This window comes from Charadrius vociferus, unplaced genomic scaffold, assembly GCF_000708025.1.
Source record: "Charadrius vociferus isolate BGI_N301 unplaced genomic scaffold, ASM70802v2 scaffold32, whole genome shotgun sequence".
Lineage (NCBI taxonomy): Eukaryota > Metazoa > Chordata > Aves > Charadriiformes > Charadriidae > Charadrius > Charadrius vociferus.
This window is the reverse complement of record NW_009647856.1, coordinates 6,609,223-6,630,381: the sequence shown is the minus strand read 5'-3', so window position 1 is coordinate 6,630,381 and position 21,159 is coordinate 6,609,223. Positions and strand designations below refer to the sequence as shown.

Genomic DNA, 21,159 nt, shown 5'->3' with positions numbered 1-21,159 from the left:
AAGTCCACTCCTGACCGCAGGAGCTGGATTAGGTCCTAGACACAGTCCCCAAAAGACCCTGTTGGCTGGGCAATGATAAAGGCACCTGAAGGAGTTACTGAGAACCTTAAGGCACTTCCTGGTAAAATAAAAAATATTAGCTACTTTATTTAGAATATTTAGGGATATTTAAAAACACTCTTAAGACAATTTGGGCACATCTATACTTCATTTTGAAGAGGGGCCCAAACTGACTGTGCCCCGGACATTGCCTTTGCCCAGACACTGGATGTAGACTTTAGTCAAGGTTAAGGGAGGTTGAGAGCTTGGAGGTGATGGTGGAGCAAAGAGCATTCATGCCTGCATCCTTCCTACAGCATCCATCTCCATATATCCCTCTGGCCTTGCTCTCCCAGCCCATGTGGAGGAGGTAAGTTGGCACCAGATCTTTCCAAGAAGATGTCCTGTGTCAAGTGCCTGCAATGGCCCATGGAGCTGAACTGGCACTTTCATCAAAGGCAACCTAAAACTGGTGAGGGAGGTGGAGGGGATGTGGGCCAAGAAGCACAGACTACAGCCTGTCCCTAGTCCACCGATGACAGCAAGGACATGGCTCTGGGCTGTGCCTCCAACACCCAGCCAAACACAGTTTGCGTTCCTGTTTAATCTAGTGCTGTGTCTAAAGCAAGTTCAGACTCATTTTCCATACAAGGTTTGAAACACAGTGTAGACAAGGTGTGGGGGCCAGATCCTGATCTAATGTAGGCAAAATTCACCATTATCATTGGCCCGAGCACTTACCCTTGCATTATACTTTAAGGTAGGTAGCATGGGAGTTCTCCTGCTTCAAAGAGTTAATATAGGGGATTTGACCACCTGCAGAGGAAAGTTTCTCGCTGAGCTTTCGGTTCATCTGCTCCATGTGCCTGGTGTTTTTCCTGGCTTGCCGGAGAGACCTCTTGACTTTCTTCACTCGATCTCGCAGCTGCTTGTTGCGCTTCTCCAGCGTCGCCACCTTCTGCTGCAGCTTCTTCACTCTGTCTTCCTCCTCAAACAGGGCTTTCTGGACGGAGGAGCACATGAGCTGAGGGGACAGCAGAAGTGAAATAGCAACAAGTGAGCCTTACACAAAAACTTATTAAAGCAAGGGTTAATTCAGGTGTTCCTTGGAACAGCTCACAGCTCTTCAAAAGTAGAATGCTTTTTTTTTGGAACTTCTATTCTTTTTTTATACCTTCTGTATTCACGTAAGACCCAAAATCTTAGATCTTAATGATACTAGTGAGTCACAATTACTTTTATGAACTGTTTTGACAGACCTGTCCAGTCCACTGAGGCTACATTGAATTTATGGAGGAAGGCTGCCTTATTTCTGGAATGAAACTGGAGTTCAGGCCAAGGGGTGTCACTTTTGGAAAACTCTAGATTTGATTCAGTTAGCAGCTCTTCAGAAACTCCAGATTTTGATGTGAGCCTGCCCTTTGCTCTTTATGTCAACATACGAAATAAGGACGGCACCCGCAAAACACAGAACTGGTTGGTTTTGCCTTTTCAAGAACGGAGTTGTCTTAAATATCTCATTATATGGGCTTCTTTCAGATGAAACCCTACAGGGTAAAATCGCAGCAGTCTCTAGGAGCATTCAAGATCCCCTGACTTCAATCAAAGTGATTTGGTGGGGGCTCATTGGGTGAAAATCGGCCCTCCCATTTTACCCACTACCAACTTATTGCAATAAGCTCTTAATGTCCACTCATGCCTGTGGCTCTTAGATAGGCAAAAACAAAAAAAAAAAAAAAAGGATCTGGCTTCAAAGGTGCTGCATCCAAGGCATCACAAGAAAAGCAGCTCACAGGGCCTTTTCAAAACTGCTGGGTTGGATGATGGCCCAAATGCAAAACATCTGTTGGACAATTACTCTTCCTCTACTACCTCAGCCTAGGATGACCCAGAGGTCTATCTCCTCTCAGCTATATGTTAATTCCATGTTTTCGGTCTCATGTTTCTGACTTGCCTCCTGTTTGTAGGTGCAACAATAGGAACGGGATGAGAAAAACCAGCTACAAAGGCTGCTGACTACTTTCAGTGCAAAGGAGTTGTGTTCCTGACACACAGTGTCCACCTGGGACGGGATTCAGTTGCCTTCTCTTAAGCAGATAAAAGTGAGACTCAGCTCTGAGCTCCTCTCTTTTGGTTTCCCCTGTAATGTCTGCACGGAGAGACACTCTTCACGAGAGTGATCTCCACCTTCTAGGGAAGCTCTCAACACAACTCTCTCGTTTCACTGACTACAAAGGCACCAAGTTCCATGTTTTCTACCTGGGCAACATTTTGCAAGCAGAAAAAGAGGAGATGCCTGGGGCTCAAGGACAACCCCACCATAAAGTTTCTGATCTAAAGGAGCCACCATGGAAATCTATTTCTGCCTGGGGAGATGTGCCTCCTTCCTTTTTTTCCTACAAAAAGCACCCTGAGATATTTTATTGTGCAAGTGGGACTTTCAGCTGATCACTGCAGTGGTGCACTGTGAAGAAAGGCAATGTCTTCTGCTGGGCTTATCTTCTATATACATCTAGGGGGTTTTTTATGTGTGTCAGGCACTCCTGGAGCCTGGATGGGCTTTCTCTGGCAGAACATTTGGAACAGACAGGGAATCTAAATAAACAAGTAAATCCTCACTGTGATGATGAAGGATTACATGTTTCTTTCCATCTTACTTTGTAGTATTTTCAACAACTGGAAGTAGGAGAGGGAGCCCGCTTTGATGAATAACATTTCATTTGCTTTGGAAACCCCCAGCAGCTGAAAACCACGGCCAGTCAACACAAACAGAGCAACCGCTTCCAGTCACCATAAGCTCTGGTTTCTCGCGCAAAAGCACTGCAGGGTTTTGCTAAAAGGCAAATGCTTGCCCCGACCATCCTCTCACTAGGGTCCTCTTATACATGCATGCTAGGGAGAGTGGGAGCTCACAGATGAGGGCCAGAAATTGCACTGAAGAGGAGGGAATTTGGTTTTGATCACAGCTCATTCCAAGCGCTGTTTGAAAACAGCCAGCACCTCTTGGCTTTTGTGTTTGCCAAAGCCTTGAAAAACTTCAAGCAGAACACTTCTTGAATTTAAATCCCTGCAAAGGAGAGCACTGAGTTAGGAAAAGGTGCTTGTTGGGAAGACGGGAGATGGAAACTCCGCTTCATGAGGGATTTCTTGCATTTTCCATTGATGCAGCGATAGGCGTTGGCGTATGACAGAGTCCGATGCAGAGGAACAAACAATTCATGCAGCTGAAGTGTGAGGCGAACCCAACTGTGTCTCGTCTGTCTGGCCTGGCTGGTGCTGGAAGGGCAATGTCTGATGGCAGACATCAGGGATGGCAGTAGCCTTACCCCAGAGGCACTCCCAAACCTTTTGAGGTTGGTCCTCTGTCAGCAGTGGTGGTCCAGCTCCACAGAGCCACTCAGAAACTTCTCAAACACCACCAAAAAGCTAGCCAGATCATTGGCTCATGCTGTTCCTCTTCCAGGTCCTCACTCTCCAGTCTGAAACCCACAGTTTAGTGCTTAAATTACCTGGAGATTTCCAGAGAGATCACTGGAACAACACAGTTATAAAAAATTGAGGTACTGTCAGACATACAGAGCTTTGCTTACCAACAGGGCAGGCAATAGGAAGAGCCCAGCTTGATCGTTGGATGCCTGCCTGTAATTGCAGAACTACCAGCCCAAAAAATAACCTCTTTGCTCCTTCTGCATGGGGAAAAATAACAAGATGGAGTCCTCACATTCTCACCAGCTGGTTACAAACAGCATTTTTCGCCGAGCTCTGCAGCAAGGATGATGTTTAAATGCGAGTGCTGTCCTACCCTGGCTGTTACTGCCAGGGCTGCAGCTCACATGGGTGCAACCAAGTTATTTTTAAACTGGTGCTGAGAACTGCATAACAGCAGCAGCCTGGGGCTCAGCACAGCCTGTATAACTAACCCAGCTGCTGAACAAATGGGTGAGAAGTTAACCGGCCCTCTGTTCATATTCTACTTGAATACTTCTTGTATGCAACCAGATGAGATATCGCCACATTGTGCAGTCATTCCTGTGGAGCATATCTACGGACAGGAATTTCACACCCCATTTTGTCAGGTCTCATGCACCCGTAAATGTGCACACTTTGCACTTGATGACCATCAAGATCAGACCTTAGTCCAAAGGCATTGCTAAAAGCTATAGAGAACTGGAATTTGTTTCTGGGAAAGGCCTGTGCTCCTGTCCCCCACCACAGCTTGCCATGTCGGGTACACAAGAGAAGGTGGCAGGTTATGCAGTATTTAAGGGATAATGAAATCTCCATCCATGAGTCACCGAGGACCCGGTTCCACTTGGTGCCACTGAAGGAAAGGACGGGAAAGGATGGACAGCTGACAACTCCTATTCCTACAAGGTATCAACAGCAGGCAGTTAAGGAACAGCTCCAAAATGCTGCACTTAGCATGGCATGCAGGCCCACAGACCTCGGAAGTGGAGAGAAGGACCAGGAAACGGCTCCTCAGAAAAACTTATGGATTACTTTTCTGGATTTCCTTCAAAAGTTACATTCTCCAGTGACCCACAGTTCAGAAACATTTGTTCTGGAGATCTCTGTCTGCATGTCTGCTTGTTTCACAGTTTTGTTAGCAAGGCATCCTCAGCAGTGGTTAAACTCCAGTCCAGAGCAGTACCAGGAGATTTAACAGGAAAGGAAGCACAATAAGAACCATACAAGTCCTTAGGATTTATCCCAGACAGCCCACAGCTGTGAAACTACAGATTCAATATATTTGAGTATTTTTCTGAAACATCCTGTCACAAATATACCCAGTTTTAAGTTTCACCACATCTAGATGATTTACAAAATCTGTCCATCTGCCAAACAAATCAGCACTGTAACAAATCAAACTGATTTTCTGACCATCACATTACCGGCATGCGAGTCTTTTACCAAACACCCTGAATTGATGTATATACACATTTGTCTGATTGACAGACAAACACATCTGCTTTCTATAAGCTTCATTAGAATGGGACAGTGGTTAGAAAACGCTCCATGGATAAAGGTGCCATGGTAGTATGGCATCTGTGCCATCTACCACAAATTGTCCATAAATGGCTGAAGTTACTGTTACAGAGCTCAAGTCACTCAAAAACCAGCAGTGGCAACCAAGTTTTGCCCTTCATTTACTAAAGGGAGAAAAATCAAGTTCTAGGTAGCTCCTCATGCATGCTCCCCATGGGCAAGCACAGCTAAAAACCACTGGAGCGCCACTACCAAAAAGTCTTTCATTTCAGGTCTCCTAAAAATATCGTTCACATCAGATTGGTTTTGGACCTTTAGATATAGGGTGTCATCAGGCAAGACAATTGTGGGAATGTCTTTAAGGGTGTGACAGTAGGACCTGATCTCCGCATGGATGTGATGCGTTTTTAAAAGAACTGGGCGTGGGTCAGTTCAGTTTCTTGTCCTCAAATCTTCCTCCTGACTTGCACTGCTAACTGGAGCAGTGTCTAGATGGGATACTGCCTCAGCATCCCAGACACAGCATCTCCCTGCCACAACCTCTTGGGAGTGTCTGGTGGAAGAAATGAGAGCGTCTTTCTCGGGAAATGCATCCCAAGCACTGCGAGTTGGGAAGCACAGCTCCTGCTCTGCTGCCGAGCCTCCTCCACACTGCATCCCAGAGATCTCACCACATCCCCGCACCTCTCTCCTCTTGTCCTTCACTACTATAAATCTGCTCCGCAGAAAAGGTAAACACTGTCTGCATTTGCTGCATGTTGCCTTGCTACTCTGTGTTTTACCACTGTTCAAATTATATAAAACATCTTAAACCAAAACCTTAAGCAGCACAAAGTGCGTACCTCCAGCTCTATTTGTCTCAGCGCAGCAATAATTCGTGAAGTCTCTCTCAAGGGGCTCAGGAGCCAAACATAGCTCTTTATTTTTCTTTAACTCCACCAGGATTTATTTCCCCGATGCCTTCTGTGCTCTTAGCAAGATGAAGGGCTCTGTGCCCTGGGCAAGCTGATAAGGACATGATACAGATCACGCAGACGATCTTCACCTCTCCCGGCCAGGGAGGTCCCCTTTGAGCCCTGCCTTGCCATGGCCACATTTCAGAGCCCGAGCATCACTTTCTCCTTTTGTTCAGCCCCTTTGGGCAGGCTGCGTGGGAGCGAGCATGTTAGATGGAAAGACGGACGGTGCAGCAAAGGATAGCAGGAGGGGTCTGGCAGCGGACAGTATTGGGTTTGGGATGGAGTGACTTAACCTCTAGTTACTGGGGCTTTTCAGCCAAGACTAACACTGCTGCTGAAGTGTGGAAAAGCCCCTGTCAGCACTGTTAAACCATCATGTTGGGTGAAGTGGTGGGGGGCACAGCAGTGCTGGGTTAAACCACCTCTGCTTGCTGCAAGACCGCACCTCTCAGAGGTACCGAATCGGGGTGCCGAGGGCAGATTCAGCATCACTGGCATTAATGGAGACAAGTGGGATTTCACCCTAGGACTTCATATGAATGACCAAGATACGTAAGACCTGGATAGAGAAAGAAATGATTGTGGGTGTTCTTTTCTTACTTATCGTACTGAATGCTGGGTCAGCATTTGCTGTGGGAGGTGTAAGGCTTGTGGCACAGTCTCTAGTTCATTCAAATTATTAGAGATGGGGACTTCTTTGGGGTATGAAGCACTCATTGCAGGGAGCCTCTGCCAGGCTACACCCACCCCGAGATGTCTTGGCACTGTGAATGGTGCCTTTCTTCCCATTTCACTGCTCACTGAAAGCAGATTTTCACTTTAAACTCCTAAGACAAAACCAGTCAAGTCGCCTCACCTTTCCCAACCACCATTGGAGGAGAATGGGCACATCCAAGGGGAGACTTCTTGCCTACCTTAGATGCCTACCTTAGACACCTACCTTGGGTGCATCACTTCTGGGGACACGCCTCCATTGCCTGGATAACTAGCTCAGACTGAGATGGATACCACCCCAGGTACCACAAAATGGCAGCTGGCATCACTGACCACCTGCAGCAAGCTGCAAGGGAAGCATATTGATAGTTTTTTTGGAGTTTGGAGAACCTTGTCCTGGGAACGGACCCAAATCCATGTCCACAGGCAATCAGGAGTCTTTAAAAACAGCCCCGTCTGTTCCAATCTCCACCAAACCACTGCTTGGTGGAAAACTACCTGAAGAACTGTTGGAAGGCCTGCCAGGGGCAGCTCTTGGACAGTGTCTTGGCAGGTCTCTTGGGTCATATTTGGCCCTGACGTCCCCCTGAGCAGCTGAGAAGGGCTCATGTACCTGGAAAATGTGATGAGTGTTTACAAGCTGATACCAGGTAACAGTCACACTCGGTCCCCTCTGCCAAGATTGGGGATGGAGGTGGAAATGTGTCTTCACAGTACTTGGATTGGCCAGTGCTAGTACCCAGGAAGGGATCAACACCTTATTCCCTACAGTTGCGAAGGAAAAAAGGCCATGGTTTAATGAGACTAGAAACCATACTAATCAAGAAGACAGGAAAGGGGAAAAAAAAGGCGTAGGGTATGAGCCAGGCTGCCTACCACAGGCACCTTGCCTGTGCCAAGTGAGCAGATAAGTCAGTCCTGACAGTAAATCCCTAAATTCCTTGCCCAGGCAGTGGGAGACAGAAGGTCTCCAGGAAGAGAAAAATAAATCAAGAGGGCAGGACCTCACTCTGGGGCATCTCCAAGTCCCTTTCCTCTCCTCGCTGACCACGCAGGCAGCGAGGGAGGCACACCAAGATCCAGCCAGCTGCTTTTCCCCGTCAGCCCGAGGCGGAGGGGCTCCGTTCTCGCCTTGTTTCCTTTGAAAACGTTCCTCTGAGCGATTCGCCCAAGATGCCACAGGAATGCGGTGGTGGATCTGGGAGCGGCAGTGAAGTCTCACGTCTAAGTGGTTTAGCAGGAGCAGCCGGCCTCCTCCTTGCCTGGCTGCAGCCGCCGAGCATTGGGCTTGGTGTTCAGCCCCACCAACCCCATACCTTATGCTTTCCGCATTTCCAAGAGCTTCCCAGCCTTTGGCACCGCTTCCGGCTCGAGGTTGGGCAATGCACACCCACTGAGAAGGTCAGGGCTGGGGGAAGTGGAGAGTCTTACAGCCATCCCAGGGGTTTAGCCCCCCAGAGACGGGTGGTGCCACCCTGCCAGCCTCTTTGCTCAGATCCACGTCACCCCTCTCTGTCTCCCTCCACCAAAAATACTCAGGGTGGCCAGTGAAATAACGAACCGTGGGGTGGCACATGCCTCCATAGCGTGCAAAAGGAGAGACAGCAGACAGGACACAACTCCTGGCTCTCCACCCCTATTAGAGGGGATGTACAGAGCTCATTGCGAGGGCAGATGGCTCCTAGACTTTGCAGCACCGCTATTCGCAAGATATAAATTGCAAATACAAATCAAGACAATGCAGCATCTGCTCTGGTTCCCAAAGAGTAGACAGTGCAGGCATGGATTAAGCTGCTTACATACAGGTAAATAAATGACACTGAATGGTAATGTGCACTACCCAGCTCAACTATGCTGAGCTTAAAGGAAAATGTTTTGAATAAGGAAAAACACAATCTTTTCTCTGTTGCTAAAAGCTATTTAGGTGCTGAGAACAAACGTGGTTTTAAGTCTGCCTTGCAAGACAGGCTGCTTCACGGATTTCTGCATTTTGCTCTGCCTGAATGCTGAAAATGACTGAGTTACTGAGTTACTGCTTTATTTATTTATTTATTTCTGTCTCAGAGCTAGGGTTGTAGTTTCACCTGGGCTTCAAAAGCCTCTGTAAGAGGCTTTTTTTTCTATAACTTGTACAGAAACTTCCCATTTCCACAGCCACCAAACTTTCCAAAACTTGCTATCCACTTTAATTTCCAACTCAGCTTTTTCCCACCTAGTATTACCATTATCACAATAAAGCTAATTAGGTCTGATATGCCTAAAACTACTTTGCCAATATACCTTACCTCAAGTGTATTGTTCTCCGACTGGAAGTTACTGTGTGATCGCGTCTCCATCTAAACTTGTTTTACTTGGCTTGTATTTCAATAGGATTAGGTCACCATTCCCCCCACACATACACACAGCAAATTAATTAAATACCAAGGAAGGGATAAAGCCAGCAAGACCCAGAAACAGAGTGTATTGTATCCTTCCCTCTCACTGATGGCGATGCAGGGAAAGGAGAAACTGCTGATCAGAGCAGCACAGCATCTTACGCTTTGCTCCTATTTATTGAAATGTTGGTGTTTATTTTTGAACGAGCTGACTTCTGGCTTGTGCTACAACAGCTCCTAGAAACTTCATTTATTTTAATCGTCCTGTTAAATAGACAGCATGCACCTTATAGCAGGGTAGCAGTGAAGGAAGTACAATATATTCAAATATGACATCCCCAGATGCAGCTCAAGCCAAGAACCGGCATCAGCTGCTGAGGAAATGTATATATCTTCACCAATATTAACTTGCGTGAGAACAGTATTAGTTTTAACCAGGGCTATACCTGGTTTGGGGTGTTTACTTTAAGTATGCTTTATTCAGACTGGTGTATTACAACTCTGGGGGTCCTAACAGAGGTGATTGATGCTCTGGTGAGGCAGGTGCTGTATGGATCTCTGCAAGCTGGGGGTTAGATTAAATATAGCTGTTAGGGGTATGAAATAACAGGTGGGAGATGTGGGCTGTGGGAGGATGAGGGGGACATGGAAACAGTGAAACAAGGTTGATTAAGGGCTTAATGAATTCAAAACCTCCTGTGGGTAAGGCAATGCCATACCTTCGTGTACCCCCCAGCAGGTTCAGAGCGCCAATGCTCAGAGCCCACATCCTCTGTTGCTGAGAAGAGAAAGGAAGGACTGGGATCAGTTAACGTATAATAGAATATATTTATAAATAATACGAAAAAAAACTTAATTTCTCTGTCACCTCTAAGTCAAAATGGGGAGAGAAGCAGAGCAAATCCCAGCAGGCTCTGGATGGGTATTTGCAAATGGCCACAGTGTGACTGCAATGCATTAAATGCTGCCTCACAAGAAAGCACAGAAACAGGGACATTTACGGTAAGTGGTGTCCATGTCTCCTCCCCAGCAAATACATCATACCTTGGGGAAGTTTCATCCCCAGGAGCAGAACCCGGGCTGAGAAAGGCAAATGTTTAAAGTTAACGCAACGTCTATAAAAGTCATGTTCCCCTATAAATCCCTTTACTCCGGACATCTTGGCTTCATACTTCACATAAGCTGCTGCAGCTGAGCTGCCTTTACAAACAGATAGGATTTCCTTGGCTGCAGGCTCAACTGGAAGCCCCGAGCACGCACTGCTGCTGTACAAAGCTGTTGAATTTCTAAGAGGAAAGGCAGGTGCCCCGGGGCAACCCGCCGTCCTCCAGTGCCGCTGGGAAGTGGAGGTGACCGCATCGCTCCTGAGCATCTGTAGGAACTGCCCGAGCTGTTTTACCTCATTTGCCAAGCCCTCTTGGCTGCAGGAAGGCGAGGGGGGTGAAAAGGGCATACTTAGATCAGTGTTTATCTGTGCTCGGTGGGTCCCTTGGGGTGGTCTCTGCACCACCCTGCTTAACGTACCTGACCTAGATGCTCGGTAGGAAACATTGGTTTTCTGGGCCCTTTCCACAGTCAATGGAGACACAGAAATTCCTCTGGAGGATGAGTCAGAGAAACTATTTTAGAGCAGGGAAGCAGGCACTAAAACAGAGCCGAGTAGTATGGAAACAACTCCGACAGTGTGCTTACGCACACAGCCGGAGACGCCCCTGCCGCGGCAGGAGCAGGACAAGAGGCGCTAATGAAGCCTTTCCCTGCAAGCAATAAGTGATCTGTGAAACCTTGAGGGAAATGACGGCAGCGGCACTGGAATCAGACTGGATGAAGTACGGGGGCTTGATGAAGGGCATCTGCATCTGCTCCCGCGCTGCTCTGCAAGCCCAGAGCAAAGGGGAGACCTCAGCAAGAATCTGTTTGCTCTGCCCCACGCAAGCAGCCTCGGGAGAGGTGACGGCGCCAGCGGCGACGAAGAGGCACAGGCACAGCAGAGGACCAGGCTCAGCCCTCCTCCACGCGCGGAAGTGCCACAGGTCGCCACAGCGGTGAAGTGGAAAAGCTTCGGTGAGGTTGAAGGCGCAAAGACAAAGGGATGGAAAAACAAACATCTGCGATCCGCAGGCTCTCGCTGGCTAACGTCAGCACGCCGAGAAAGGAACCGAGGAGGCGAAATGCCTGAGAGACTAATCAGCAGCTCTGAATAACAAGCTCCAAGCACTAACATCTGGCTGACGGGAGCTCACTGCTGCTCACAGATATTGCCGTCCCACCGGGCAGCTCAGAGCAGCCTGTCCACAACTCTGGCCACTGCGTGGGCTATAAATCCTGCAAGGGCTCTGGACCACCCTGGATGCGATAAATGGGCAACAGGCTACTCTGAGCACAGCAGGGTTTGGCAAATAACCAGTCTTTGAGGTGCAGAGACATGGTATTTAGGGGACCACCCTCCTGCTTGCCTGAGCTTGAATGGCACTCAGCATTTGGGGCATTAACACCTGTTTCCAAAGGAGTCAAAAGCCGCTGTTTCACTCTCGTATAACCCCTCAGATAGGGACCTGTTCCTGAGCCAGCATTTCAATGATCAGTAGAAATTTGGAGTCGGAGAAATATAAAGTCATATTTGAAATTGAAAGTCAGTCATATTTAATGGCCCAACTCTCTCCCGGCTGCTTTGCTGTCCTGTAGATACACACTGAGGCATCAGAAAGTCCCATCATACGCTGCACGACTTACTGCCTTATACAGGGAAAAGCTTTTCACAGAGGACTGGTCACGATACCCATGGAAAATGAGGCCTTAAGGTAAGCGTGAAGCAGGTCTCCCCATACACGCAAGCCTGGAGCCCTCTTTCCAGCCTGATTTCAGGAGAAGGAGGATTGCAGCCACAACTACACCAGACAAAATGCCCGCAGGGCTGACAGATGGCCTGTGGTGAACTCTTCCATGCAAGCATCAAAATTATAGAGCACTCACTCCGCTGCTGGTTAATGTTTCAATGGTGCCTCTCGACTGTTTAATCCTAAGTTAATAATTGTGTTGGAGCAAGGTAATTACATAGCAAGTGCCACACCACCGCACAGCGAGCGCACGGCAATACCTCTGAGCTACAGTTCAACCACGCACTACTTTGGGTTTTGGCTCTTTTGTGAATAACTGCCCTGTGGTCCGCAAAATCCTGTAAAATCCTGCTGTCACGTGCACTTACCTGTAAAATCTGCTGCTGTTCCTGGCCAAATACTTAGGGACAGGTAGTAAATGTAACCCTGTAAGTCTGTGTTACCGGTTGCATATGCATGTGCATATGAGGGCTTTATACCTGATTATGAAATTAATTTTCTCTATCAGTCCACAATTCTTCTGTGGATATTCATTTTGCTTTTCTCACATTTCTCTGACACAGAAGTTATCTATACTTTCACCGGCTTTGTACTGCATCACTTTAGCAACAGCAAGAGCCAGGATCTGGACAGCCCTGAAGAGCAGATGATCTGAATTGCTCCCCCCCACCCCTCCTGCAGCAGCAATCGCAGTATCCACACCAGGCACCATCTGCACAACCCCACAAGAATTGCCTAACATCATAGCAATAAAATAAAAAGAAAGACAAAAAGAAAAAAAATGCAAACCTACTGTGAGGAATCCAGGACCTGCCTCCAGTCTCATCCCTTAACTAGGACACTTTGCTTGTCTTCTGGCAACGGTAATTTTGGAAGAGCAAAATCACAATTATTTTGAGCTGCATTATCTGAGCGGCTTGTTCTCATTAAGCAACATGTGCACTCCACACCTAATCAAAGAGGGCAGATAAAATGAATGTCCTAATCAGAGGGAAGGAACTGGATGCCTCCACTACAGAGAGGGCAATAATCAGTTAGGGGAAAAGCAGTCCAGCGAGAACTAGTTTCTCTGCGGTTCAATTCCCCACCTCCAAAAATGGGGATTATGGGACATCTGTGATTTACAGAGTTTTCTGAGCTGTTATAGCCCAAACCAGAAAAGTCTACATTCAAAGTCTGGATAGCGTGAGGACAAGAGCAGTGCAGGGGCCAGGACTCAGGGTCAGATACTTCACTTACATGCAGAATGGTCTCGGTGCTTCTCTGTGCAAATTCAGAATACGAGCCCAGAAATGACATTTTCCCATGAATGGTACTGCTAGGCATTGCCTACCACTGCAGCCTTGTCTCCAGAGATCTGGAAACCCATTTTCCAGTAAGGATTCTGGTTAAATTGTCTAGCACTGGAGCTCATGACTGGTTGAGCTTTCAATAATTAGGGGTTTAGTCAATAAAAGTTTGTAATATAAATCTTGCATCTCTGTGTGTCACAGATCAAGGCATTTAAATCCACATTATCTGAGAAGGGGAAAATCCTGGCTATGTGAACGCTTGGCTTAGATATGTGTGCAATGTCCATGGGATTTGGGGGTGCACTGCGTCACGTTCATGACAGACGAGGAATTTTCAAAGCTGGGAGGATCACAGATCCCACTCAAAATCATTGGACACTTTTGGAAATCTCCCCATGTGTCTAAATGATTTACAAAGAGTTTAAGTTTTCTCTGAAGAGAAGGGTAACATGGTTAAATGTGCTGCAATCCTGAACCCTTTTTCCCTCAGATACTGAAGACAGGAGAATGAGCCATAGGTGGTGTACTCAAGGCTTCGATCTCAGAACTTTATAACACTGGGGAAAGAGGGATCTCTGTGGCACTAAATAATGATTATTTTCTCTACATTTTTAATGCTTATTTGTAAACCCCCTTTGCTTGCAGGACAAGGACAGACCTGCTCAGCTTAATGAAAGTGGTTTGGCATTGCACAAGTGCCTGGTAGGTTGAAAAGGACAAAGAAATGGTGGACTCTCATTTCACCACCTGTAAAAACCACCATCTTTTGGGAGCTGAAGGATGTCTCGCCAGCTAAAACCTGGGCCATTTATTAGTTGGTTAAACATAGTCATGTCATTATCTGCCATCAAGATGGGACAACTGTGCCCTCTACTTAGTGCATGATTGCTGACTTGGCAGTGGGCATTGGAGAGGGCATGGACATATTAATACTTCTGCTTAGTTCCAGATATACCCAGTGGAGGACACAGATGCATATGTGTTATAGCCCCAAGACCAAAGGTTTCAAGCATGACTGAAGGGACAACTTCCAGCAACCACCCTCATTGGGACATGGATTACAAAACCAACTGTTCTTTAGGCACTGTTCACCAACAGGGACAAAACAGGTGAGAGCATTTGGGCAACAACATGACAGTGGTGACATCTCTTATTCTTCTAGACCTGAGGGTCAATAAACCAGCAGAAATGCCAGCAGAAGATTACACAAGGGGTTTTTACAGGAAGGGAAGGAAACATTTATTCTCACTTTTCAGCAAGGACAGAAATTAATAGGAGTTTGAGTGAGTGTGGAATAGCACAGCAAGAACAGGGCACAAAGCCTCTGGTGGAACTGGTAGACACCCTTTCCTGCAGGTATTTGAGGCCTTTCTCCATCAACCACATGTGATTTAGGTTTACTACTCATAAATGGCAACACAGGCTCAGCTGGAAAGACGGGGTAACTTATTTGTTTCATCTGATTCCCACCCAGACAGATCTCTCAGGTCTACCTTGAGCTCTTTAATCCTGTTAATAAGTACATCGCTGTACTGGAATACAGCACCTACACTTCTCAGAGCAGCCGGTGTTACTGAAAGACCATCAAACTGGTGATCTACACTGCTCCCTCAGGATATTTGTGAGGCATTTCAAGTGAAGAAGCAAAAACAAACAAAAAAAAATATTGCAAAACTGCATCATTTCAAGTGTTTTTCCTTCCATACAATCCCCACCCTAGAAATCCTGCCACTTACTAACATTTCTGTATTTAATCCCTTCCTAAAATAACCTTTTTCCATTGAGAAATTTGCAAGTGTTTGGGAGGGGGAGGAGTTGTTTGCTGTTTTGATGGAAGGAAAGAAACTAAATTATTTCCTGGCTGAGATTTATGTGTCGAGTTTTAGCTTGCAGCCAGATTTTTTTAGCCAAGTTATAAAATCTGAAGATAATTCCAACTATCCTCCACAGTGATTTTTATGAAGTAATTCCTGATATGTGCTGACATAAAAGGAGACTCCGCACCACGGAAGTTTTCAATGGAAATGAGGAGACCCATCCCTGCACAGAAGGAAAGGGCAGGAACATACGTCACTCTAGGCAGAGCGGCCAGACTGCAGAAACTCAGCCAGAGCTTACTAAAAACTGGTGAACATGCTGATGAACCTGTGTCTCTTACATGCTCTGGATGCAAACTGAGAGCAAGGCAGAGGTTGCACTTGACCATGGACAAAATGAAGCTGTTTTTCTTGAGGCATCAGGCTTTTTGGGAACTTAAGAGCAAATGCCCTGATGTGATACATTAAAGATGCTCCTGATCTGCTGAGACTATTCAGTTCAATGCAGGTCAGCTGGACAGCATTATGGTCACATCTTCCAGCAAAAGACACAGAAATCCCTCACTAAGCCATGGGCAATGTTGTGCTCCTCCATCCCTTCTGTTACATTTATCATGTCAGACCAATGCAGCAGTGATGGCCCGACCTGGGTCTGGGGCAGTAAAGCAGCTGGAGCATCTGCCTGTGGACCAACTTGAAAGGAAGAGAAAAGAGGCAGCAGAGATGAGTAATCATGTGTGCCAGATTTGGGTGCCCGGAACCCAAGGTTGCAGGTGAGACTCACTGTGAAAAGTCTGTGGCTGTTGGCTACACCCACATTAGGAAGAGGAACATATCTGCACACCGAAGTCCTAGGACTTCGGGAGGAGAGGTGTTTGGGAGGAGCAAATATATGGGGAAAGGGGATCAGGTGAATGAAGGACCAGCCGTGGATCCCTTGTGTTCCCACTAGGAACTGATGCACACCAGATGGGCGCCTGGAGCAGCCTGGCTGTGTCTCCCCCAAGAGAAATCTACTCGGTGAGCACTAAAAGCTCCCTGTGAACCAAACCAACATTTGCTAAGTCAAACTATGTCTCCTACTTATCAAGCTCGTTCCCTGTCACGAAGCAGATTGCAGTGCTTTGACATGACTTCTCAACAAACCTAGGAGAGCTGCTATTCCCCCAAGTGTTTTCCCTGAGCTCCGTGGTTTGGGAAAAGTTCAGAAAACAGTAGCCCTCACAACCATTGCACAGCCTGCAATGCAACCGGTTTCACACTTGCCTCCAATCCTTCCTGATGGGCCAGCTCCAGCCCCTCGAGGTCTTGGCACTGGGCTGGTGGGGGCCTCTCACAGCTCGGCTGTGGACAGAAGGTGGTGATGAATGAGCAATGAGGCTCCGGGATTGTGTAATCCAATTGTAACTCAGAAATAGCAGCTGGCGGCTCCCCAAAGAGCCATCTACCACTGGAGCTTGCTACATTTCTCTCCCTGAAGTTTCACTTGAAAGCTTGAGCAAAGAGGAGGGCTGGCTCGGCTCTAAAATAACCCGCCTGTTTCCCTCTACTTGACACACTGCAAATCCTTACTGGTGCTGACATCCACACTCTCCCAAACTCCCACATTTTTTAGGAACAGTTGAACCAACAAGTGCTGGGACAACGCAGAGCCCATGAAGCCACCTTGGCTGTGTTTTCATGCCTTCTGGAAAGATCCTAATGCAAGACAGACGTTCATGATACATTTGCACTTCTAACTAAGCGCTGATTACACTTGAGCTTGGCTGTAATCGGCACTCCCCAAAATACCACACATGAAACATAGGCAAAGCGACAGCGAGAGTGGTTCCAGAGTTACATGTGAAGGAAGGCAGACATCTAGAAGTAAGAAGAAGTGAGTAGATATGAGGATGCCCATTTTGCCTCCTAGCTCTGCTAATGACTGTCCACACCTTAAATCCAGCAAAAAAAAAAAAAAAAAAAAAAAAAAAATCATTTTGATACTCCAATTGTGAAGCAAGTGCATCAGACACAACCAGAACATGATTTTCAGATACACCATGAGGCTAGAGCTGGACTGATTTCAGTAAAAGCCACAGATGTTCAGATCTACTCAAAAGTGCCAAGAAATGGAGTTTGCCCTGACCTTTTGCTTTGTGTGAGGGGACGGGGAGTGACATACCAGAGGAGGTGCTCTGCTATAGATTCAAGGCAATGAGCCTAAGACTTGCTTACATGACCAGGTAGCAATTTGGATAAGGTGACAGAAAGAAGATCAAAAGTAATGTGGTAGCAGCTAAAAAAACTGCCAGTCGCCCAACAGCCACATGTCAGCTTACATGTGCCTTTTGAAGTCAGTGGTATCATTGCTGGGTAGGTGTAAACTCATGTCTTCAGTCACTAATTTGAATACTTAAATTTAGTGAAGACTACTGAAAATGCATGCTACGTCCTTGTGTATATCTTTGATTGCTGAGGGATTATTTCCCACGCATCAAGAAGCTTAATTATTCAAAGGCCTTTTCAGACAATTAGACTAAAACTGATGCATACTTAACAATAATCAAGAAACAAGAAAATTATAGAGATAAACACATAAACACCAGTTGATTCAATTACTGGGCTGAATCCCAAAGTTCAGGCTCCTCTTTGGGTTTGCAGACAGCCTTTTGCCTCTTTGTCTGGCCAACCCCAAACCCAAGTCTACTCCAGACAGTGGTGAAAGAAGATCTCACAAAGCAACGTTCCCCCTCTACCACTTACCAAAGTAGACCAATACCCTAAACTAACAAAGGCACTTTTATTCAGAAAAAATTGGAAGTGGCTTCAGATTTCAAACTCATTTATTACTTAATTTTTGTACGTATGACTAATAGTTCATGAGGTCTCCACAAAATCATAGACAGGGGAAGAGGAAAAGGGAGGGATCCTGTAATAAAGTCTACATTACCTGAAAAGACAGGTAAGTATCTTCCAGTATCAAGTCCCCTCCATGTTAAATCGCAAGGGGTTATATGCAATAGGGTTATATCTAATCAGTTCTGAGCTGAGTTTTGAATCTTGGAAGGTGACACAGTAGATGCAGATGTGGGTTGCCTGGACTTTAAAAATCCTGGTTAAGAAATAATGCAGTTACAGTAATGGTCATGACAAAGCATGTCTGTAGGAACCGCAGATGGACACTCTTCAGTCTTCATCCTGCGTATGCGTTAGGCATTAAACCACTATAGGCATCACAGCACACAAGTAACTCACACACAGCATCTGCAAGGCTTGCAGAAGTTCAGAGGAAAAAGACACAGCTCTGCTCAGCTCTGACAAAATACAATCAATGCACTGTTACAGATTTTCCATGTCTTCAAGGACAACGTGGTGTTATGGGGCACTCTCGCTCTTTGTAGTCAGTAAAGTCAAAAGCTTCCTGGAGGCTACCTCAAAAATCCCTCTCCCAGTTTCCATCAGTACACCCAAAAAAACCTGTAGCAGCCGTGAGCAGATGTTATTCCAGCCTCCCTTTCAACAGCTGCCGGACACCTCCAAGCGCAGAGCTGTGCCTGCAGGACCAGCGTGATGCATCGCCACGTTCCTGGCCAGTGGCAGGTCAGCAGTGTGATGCAGACCTCAATCTCCTTCCTGCTTCTTTTTTTAAACTTCACGGTGTCAGCTGAGTTGAACCAGCTTTCTGGATGCTTTCCCATTTCCTTAATACTTCAGCAAACAGCATAAGAGTGGGAAAGGGCTCAGCACACATTTTTAAAGGAACCCAGGCCTGACAAGCACTACTTGGCTGTCACCGCTGTGATGGAGATGTATCAGCCCCTGCTTTCCCCTTGTTTTTAAAGCTGCTCTATAGAGTGTTTTATTGTGTTTGATGAGGAACTTTAGAAGGCTCCTGTTCTGAAGTTATTTTAGAAGACAGCATCCATACAGCAATGTTTTTTCTCACCCCGGCTCTTCAGCTATAGTTGAGTTTGGTAAAATGGTGCCTTGGACAGCTTCTGACCTTGCTTTCAGGGCTGCTTCTTGTTCACTTCTGCGGTTGGGGTTTCTTGGTGATCATGGCCGTACAAGGTTTCCCATGGCCCACAGGGAAACGAATCACTAAGGATGGGCTTCGGGGCAAGGACGCTGAATTCTCTGTTACATGGTGTATAGCCCCAAACCGCAAGTTTTCTGTTAGCTAAACTACCAAATGACATGCTGAAAGCTCAGGTTCAGTATAGGGCAACAAGGGCAACAAAAATCAGTTCTGTTTAAACCAGATTAGATCTGGCATCCTGTATAAAATTGTTGCGAGTCATCCCTTATGCTCACCAAATGACCTCAGCAGGTGCATATCTTTCCAAGAAAAAAGATCCAACTGCTTTTTCAGTGATGGAGAGTCCATCATGACCCCTGGCAAACTAAGATTAATGATCTACTTCAGTTTAAAAAACCACCATATTTAAGTTGAATTATATGGACGTACATTGCTACCAATTTCCAGTTGCAGATCAAAAAAAAAAAAGATTTAGGACAGAACAGTTCTGGTTTGATTTCCAAGCCAGGAAATCCTCGCTGTAATTGCAGTCTGCCAGGTATGTCATGCTTCCCCCCATGCTCCCACCCACGCCTCATCCAGGTGTTTAAGGAGGTACTACTTTCCTCTCCGGAGAAACATGGTGGCCTCTAGCAATCACTAATTAGCACTTTGCTGATCGATGAAGTGCCGAAGAGTGTTTGCTTCTGTATTGCCGCTGACTCCATAACCGATAATTACATTTTTGTCAGGCTGCCAAGGTCCTCACACACACCTGCACACTGCCCACACGATCGTTATGAAGGGATTTATAATAATTAATTGTAACATTCCTATCACACATCTCCCCACCCACTTCCAGCAGCGGCATGTAAGTCCGACGACGGGCATGTCTGATTTCCACTCCTTGTTAATCAGGATCACAGCATTAGAATAAAGTCAGTTAAGAGCAAGTTCTGTTTGCATGCTTTGAAGATTTGATTCATTTTTTTCCTGACATCTTAATTTAATTCTAGGTGAGGAATCATGCTTTCTTTTTGTCGTCTTCTATTTTCCCCTAGTTATTTGTTCACACCTTCCTGACTAGTCTAGACAGCCCTACCACTTAGGATTTTCCTGAGATGGACACTTTCCAAGCTGCACGGCTCTCCTCCCACAGAACGTGGGCCAAGCTTCACAAAACCAAACCTCTTCCCACGGATCACCACTTCTCCAGCTAGCAATTGACTTCCAGAGCTGAAGAGGTGGGAACTAAAGGCCGTGCGAGATATTCATCACCTTCAGGGCCCTTCCCAATTTCCGAAGGCATCTACGGTCCATGTAGCATCCCACCAAGCTGCATTCCTCATGCTGATATTCCTACTGTGGGCTCACCCTGGGAGCCCCCCAAGCTGCTAACACAGATGAGCCCCTGCTGCTGTGCTCTTCTTGCTGGTCTTCACGCTGCCCTTCTTTGGGAAAGTAAAAAGCCCCGTTGAAATTTTCTTTCTCCCTCATTTGCTTCTAATCTGTTTTGCATTTTATTCTTTCTTTTTTCTCCCCCCCCCCCCCGGGCACCATGTTCTGTTTTTACGTCCTTCTCAGTTTTCACTTTCTCTTGCAGGTTGCTGGCACTATTGACATCCATCTGCACTTAATCTTTTTGGGGTTAAGTCTTACACGCAAATATTTGCTTTCCCTGTTGGCACTTCCAGCAGTCTAGGCAAAACTTTGAATTTTCCCTGTGGCAATAGCAGTGGGAGGTCCCAGACAGTCAGCTTTACTCCCTCTTTTCTCATGGACTTGCATCACAGAGCATTTGTGGCAGCTGATTCCCATCCAGGATAGGAGAGAAACCTCCTTTGAGGCTCTGACATCAAGCACAGTCTGTAACCTTGCGTCCTGTGTGATGAGAAGGTATTGGGCAGAGGTCTACACAGTCACTAGTGCCATGGAGGGAGTACATAGAGATTGACAGCATCTTCCAGCAGAAGAACTGGGAGTATCAGGTGATATAGTAGGAACCAGGCTCAAAGAAACCAAAAAGTGATGTTTGTCAAGAGGAAGCTGGACAGTTTCATTCACTGAAAGTCACTGAATATATAGAAACAATTAAATATATGTAAATAACATCACCACAGACAGTCCTTCACCTGAAACC

General features: G+C 46.4%; 1 protein-coding gene across 1 annotated transcript in view; it reads right to left on the bottom strand.

Moving 5' to 3' along the window:
* Window positions 1-787: 787 nt before the first annotated feature.
* The window catches only part of CCDC3 (coiled-coil domain containing 3), a 39,125-nt gene continuing 18,753 nt past the window's right edge, over window positions 788-21,159 (bottom strand). Inside the window, exon 2 of the mRNA XM_009882945.1 lies at window positions 788-1,063. Within this exon, the coding sequence (XP_009881247.1) occupies window positions 788-1,063 (276 nt within the window). The remainder of the gene's footprint in view (window positions 1,064-21,159) is intronic.